Here is a 5,145-nt window from a genome sequence, read left to right as displayed (position 1 = left end):
CGCCACACTCGTCCACGGTGTTGCACTGCCAAGGGCCCGGCAGGCACTTGCCGTTGTCACAGCGGAACTCGTCAGCCTGGCAGGATGCCTGGCCCAGCTTCCCTGCAGGGTGAAGTGCGTGGTGGAGACAGTCAGGGGTGCGCAGAACCACCCTCCTCGTGGGGCCTGGGGCCAGCAGCCCGCAGGAGGTCCCCCCCATCCCAGCAAGGCCTCTGCAGGGTCCAGGGAGAGGCAGGACCCAAGGAGAAGGGCGCTGGACTCTCTCTCTCCCTGACCACCTGAGGGGCAGAGACACCTCAAATGCCAGGGAATCTCAGGTCCTGACCTGAGCTGGGGTCTATAAAGTGGGGTCAGTGATCTCGAGGGGTTCCAAGGCACCCCGAGGCAGCAAGATGACCAGTTCCCGTCCCAACGCTGGGCTCCAACCGTTGGGCTACTGGGGGAGACCCTGAGGGTAGGGGGCAGATGGAGGGTGCCACCCTCAGCCCCGGGGAGCCCATAGGTGCACCCTGCCATTGGTGTTACCTCGGATGTAGGAGAGACGGAAGCCCTGGGCCTGGCCAGAACTGGAGGTGTCGGAGTGGAAGAAGATCCAGACGTGGTCCCGGGCAGAGATGAAGGCGGGCGGGATGGCAGATCCACAGAGCCGGAAGGCCTCCTGGCGGGGCGGGGCTGCGGGGCCCAGCATGAGCCAGTCCAGGGAGCACTGGTGGGACTCCTCCACGTCAAAGTTTCGGAAGCTGCAGGGGGTAGGGAGGACCTCAGACGTGAGTGGGTGGCCAGAGACCAGCAGGTCATGCTTAAACTCACAGCAAGGACAGCCAGCCCCAGCATCCTCTCCTCCACTCCCAGCCACTCAGCAGGCCCCCAGGGGTCCGAGAGTGGCTCCATGAAGAATCAGGACAACGTGGACAACTAGGAACATGTCAGCCCCCTTGCAGTTCTGTGAAGGCCTCCTCTTGTGCCTCTCCACCCTCCATCAGAACACACACGGTGCCCCAACCCAAGGCCACGTGGAGGCAGAGGCAGGAGTCCCAGGGTAGGCAATTCCCTCCACGTACACTCTCCCCTGAAGGACAAGGTCCAAGGGTCCAGATCCCCCTACGCTGGCTTTGCTTCAACAACCCCGGCAAGAATCCCAGGCCAGGGCACTGAGGGGAGCCTGTGTGCACAGGGCAGGCCTGGGCCGGGGGACAGCTCATCCCCTGGGGAGAAGCAGTGGCCCGGGCTGTGGATGAGCAGGGCCGAGGAGTACTCTAGAAGCGGCCAAAAAGGCTGGCGTCTTTGAAGAGATTCCCAGTGGCCACAGGGAAACAGGCACAGACCCTGATGTGTTCCCATCACACCCCTGGCCTTGGAGACGTGGAGTGACTGGGTCTTCCAGGCTTTGCATTTACAGGAGTGACACCCCAGCCAAACTCAAGCCTCGGTTCCACCATCTAATCTCCTCACCCCGCTTCCTTCTGCACATCCCCGCAGCTTGAGCACCCTGCTCCTCCCTCTCCTGCTGAGATGGCCCCGAGGGCCCGGGGGAAAACCCGCTCTGGGCTTAGTGCCAGCCTGGCCTCAAGCCACCCCTGCAGGACAGACAGGACACCTCTGCCACCTCACAGATGACTGGGCCATGCCCTCCAGTCCCAGGGCTCCCCTCCCTGGCAGGCCTGAGGTGATAGACAGCCTCACAAGCCCATGAAAGAGGCCCAGGTCTGGGTAGCCAGCCCCAGAGACCCACACCCACATGTTCACATGCATTTGACCCATATATGTGCACATATAGACTCACACATGTATTTGCACACCTGCACATCTCACACACATGCCCTCCACACCTACACACACATGTGCTCACAAACGCACATACACGTGTCATTCATACCTGCTCAGGTTGGGCGCACACACATACACAAGCACATGTGTGTTCACACACACGTACACACACATCTGGTCACTGTACTTGTCACAGATACTCACATGCACATCATCACACATGCAGCGCGCGCAGGCCCACATCGAGTCGCTCTGACACCCCCGTGCACACGTACCTGATGGTGATCATGTCCCCACGGTCGCCCTGTATGTACCAGCTGCAGTTGGTGCCCGGCGGGTAGTTGAGGGGCCAGGCTGGGCTGTAGATGACGCCGCGGCGCGCAGTGTGCCGCTCCAGCTGCCCGCTGCAGGCGGCTGTCAGGAGAGGAGGCTGAGAGGCGCTGGCTTCACCTTTGGGTGGGAGGGGGCAGTGAGGGAGGGCGACACTGAGCCCCTCACCCCGTGACCTGAGCACAGGCCTTCCCCAGGTAGGCTCAAGGCCAGCTAAGGTGATCATGGCCAAGGGCATGGGCGTGCCGTGAGACTTCAGGGAAGTGGTATGTATGGAGTGGGGAGAGGAGGACCCCCATGGACTCAGGACAGTCTACCCTGAGCCCCAGAGCCCAGCTCTTCTCCCCTACCGTCCACGGGGCTGGGAGCCAGCCCACCAACTCTCCTTGGCACCTCACAGGTAAGGCCTCTCGGCCTCGGGTCTCAGCTCAGTGGAGAATCCTGCAGCCCTAGGCCTGGTGGCCCAGCATAAGCAGGCCCACTATGGTTCCCTGCCTGCCACCCCACCACCCCAGGGCTGGCCTAATACAGGCCTCACCCAACACATTCTTTTTGAGGACCTACTATGTGGCAAGCACAGTACCAGGCATGTTCATAAGACGGGTAAAAGTCTGGCTCTGTGGGGCTCACAGACTGGGGGAGGAGCAGACAGACAATGCAGATTCCCTGGGCAAAGTGAAGTTTATAAAACGGGCCTGAAGGGAGGGGCCGATATCCTGAGGAGGCTGGAAACACAGGCTGGGTCTGATGGCATCTTGTGTGGCATTTAGATTTTATCCTGAGTGTGAGTGGGAGGCCACCAGGAGGGGATGTCATAACCAGATGAGGAAACCAAGGTTCAGAGAGGGTCGGTGAGTTGCCCATGGCCACAGCGGGTAAGTGGCAGAGTCAGGGCCCACCCTGGTCCTCTAGTGGGCTGGGCCTCTCATTGATAAAGTGCCAACTCATTGGTAAAGTGTCAACCGTCCACTGTGTCAGTGAGCACAAGGCATCACCCTGGCCAGCACCGGTGATGAGTGCCTCTATGCCCAGCCCCGCAGGCCTCATTGTACCCACTTCATTAGTTACACATGCCCTCTGCACCCAGCCAAGCTCACCTAGCCTAAAGGTGGCAAACCCTGCCCTGGTGTGCCCTGGCCTTTGCAGGACCAAGCAAGGTGCTATACTTGGTTGCCCCTGCCCCTCATAGCCCCTCACCATACTTCTTCATCTGATCTTCACAACAGCCTGTGGCACAGGCAGGCCCATTATACAGACGGAAAAACTGAGGCCCGGGGAGACAAATAGTACTTTTCCTGAGCCCAGTGACACTACCTACCTCTTCATTCTCCCTGACCCCTGACTGTTGCCCTGCAAGCAGGATCTCTCTGCTGGCTCTCAACAAGACTCTTTGGAACCCCGAAAGACTCAGCCGCAGAAAGAAGAGTGAAAGCCCTCCAGCAGCTTCCCATGCTCCACCCGTGGAGGTCCGGGTGATCCAAGGCTGTGACCCACAGGGGGCTAACCCCCAGCAGTGGCTCACAGGAGCATCAAGGGCTGGAAGAGAAAAACCCACACCGACCCTAAAGCAAGGCTGACCACATCGGGTCGCTGTCAGAGCCTTGACAGCCCCAGGTTGGTGAGGTACCAGCCAGGGCTCCCCACTTGGCACTCACCAGGGCCTGGAGGTCATCCTCCCTGAGCCTCAGCCACAACCCAGGAGGGTAAGGACTAAACAACCGGAGTGGTGATCAGGGGCCTGAGCAACGTGTTTCCTTGGATGGGTGAGGCTTTGTGGGCTTCACAGAGATGCTGACCTGGGGACACCCTGGCAGGTGTGAGGTCAGGGCTCCTCCTCCTCCAGGATGCTGGGTGGGGGAAGAGTCCCTAGGCAGGGTTGGGAGCACATCCTCCCCCAACATTGAGTCTCTAAAGCAAACGTTACACCCGGAGTCAGATGCTCCATCAGCCAGTGTGGGAGTCACCCCTGTCCCCTTAGCCCCCAGGACAGGCCTGAGGCAAAGCAATACCCACTGTAGCCTAGAGGTTTTCCCCACAGGATGGAGCCCTCGTGGAGGCTGGGTTTATCCCCCATATAGCCAGAGAAAGCCAGGCCTGCAGGGACCCATGTCTGACCCTCTTTCATGACATGGGTAAGCCTGTCTCTCCAGACCACCAGCCTAGTCAGGAGCAGAAAACCAGACACTGCTTCTCAACAATCCCCTGGCAACATGTTCCCCCAGACATGCCTCACCCCAAGTGCCCCTCGGATGCCCCAGACATTTCCCCATTGGGGGCAGCAATGTCGCTGAGTCACTGTTAATTCTTCTGCAAGGGGGGAGTGGGCAGAGAGACCACGGGTTACTGCAGCCTTCGGCCTGGCCCATGCAGAGTGACCATGGATGGGGAGGGAGGCCGGGGTCCCTGCAGGAGCCCAAACTGGACACTGCCTGGCCATGGGCCTGGAGGGCATCACCAGCTCAGACAACCAGCCCTAGGCTTCTCTGGGACAGCAATCTCACTCCCATCCCACCGCCACTCCAGCACCCAGGCACAGGCAGGAGAAAGAGCTTCGTGAATCCAGTCCAGTTCTGGAGTCCACACTGCCAGTCGCACCCTAGGCCCAGCTTGCCCATCAGTGAAATGGAGTCAGAGGGTGCTGCTCATCTCAGGGTGGCTGGAAGATGTGGGGGAGTAGCAGTCTGGAGGCAGACGTGCGTGTGGGGTGAGGAGAGGGGACACCTATGGGAGGTGAGGGCAGAGATGGTGTGTGTGATGAGGGGTGGGCAGTGAGGGGAGCTGGGAGATACTGACGCAGGATGGAGGCTCTTGGGGGTCTTTAGGGGCCGTCAGAGAAGTCTGTCTGAGCTTAACTGCAAGTGACCTGTGTTCACTTGGACAGAAGTTTTGCTCAGGTCAAGGTGGCCTGCTCAAGGGAGCAAGGGGTGACTGAGTGCTTTCAGACCAGCGTCCTTTCTTGGTCCAAAGAAATGTCAAATACTCCCGAGAGGGCATGAGCAAGCCTGAAGACACACAGCTTGCAGACCTGGTTTCCAGGGGCTGCCGGCA

The 5,145-nt window shown here is 59.9% G+C and overlaps 1 protein-coding gene across 1 annotated transcript in view; it reads right to left on the bottom strand.

Annotated features, from left to right (window-relative positions):
- LRP3 (low density lipoprotein receptor-related protein 3) overlaps positions 1 to 5,145 on the bottom strand; it is a 10,813-nt gene that overhangs the window by 2,508 nt on the left and 3,160 nt on the right. Inside the window, exons 3-5 of the mRNA XM_010849280.1 lie at positions 2,043 to 2,217; positions 526 to 740; positions 7 to 102 (exon numbers count right to left, since the gene is read on the bottom strand). Of these exons, the coding sequence (XP_010847582.1) occupies positions 7 to 102; positions 526 to 740; positions 2,043 to 2,217 (486 nt within the window). The remainder of the gene's footprint in view (positions 1 to 6; positions 103 to 525; positions 741 to 2,042; positions 2,218 to 5,145) is intronic.

The sequence above is a fragment of the Bison bison genome, unplaced genomic scaffold (assembly GCF_000754665.1).
Source record: "Bison bison bison isolate TAMUID 2011002044 unplaced genomic scaffold, Bison_UMD1.0 scf7180017864280, whole genome shotgun sequence".
Classification (NCBI taxonomy): domain Eukaryota; kingdom Metazoa; phylum Chordata; class Mammalia; order Artiodactyla; family Bovidae; genus Bison; species Bison bison.
The sequence above is the reverse complement of the archived record's forward strand: the minus strand, read 5'-3'. Positions and strand labels throughout refer to the sequence as shown.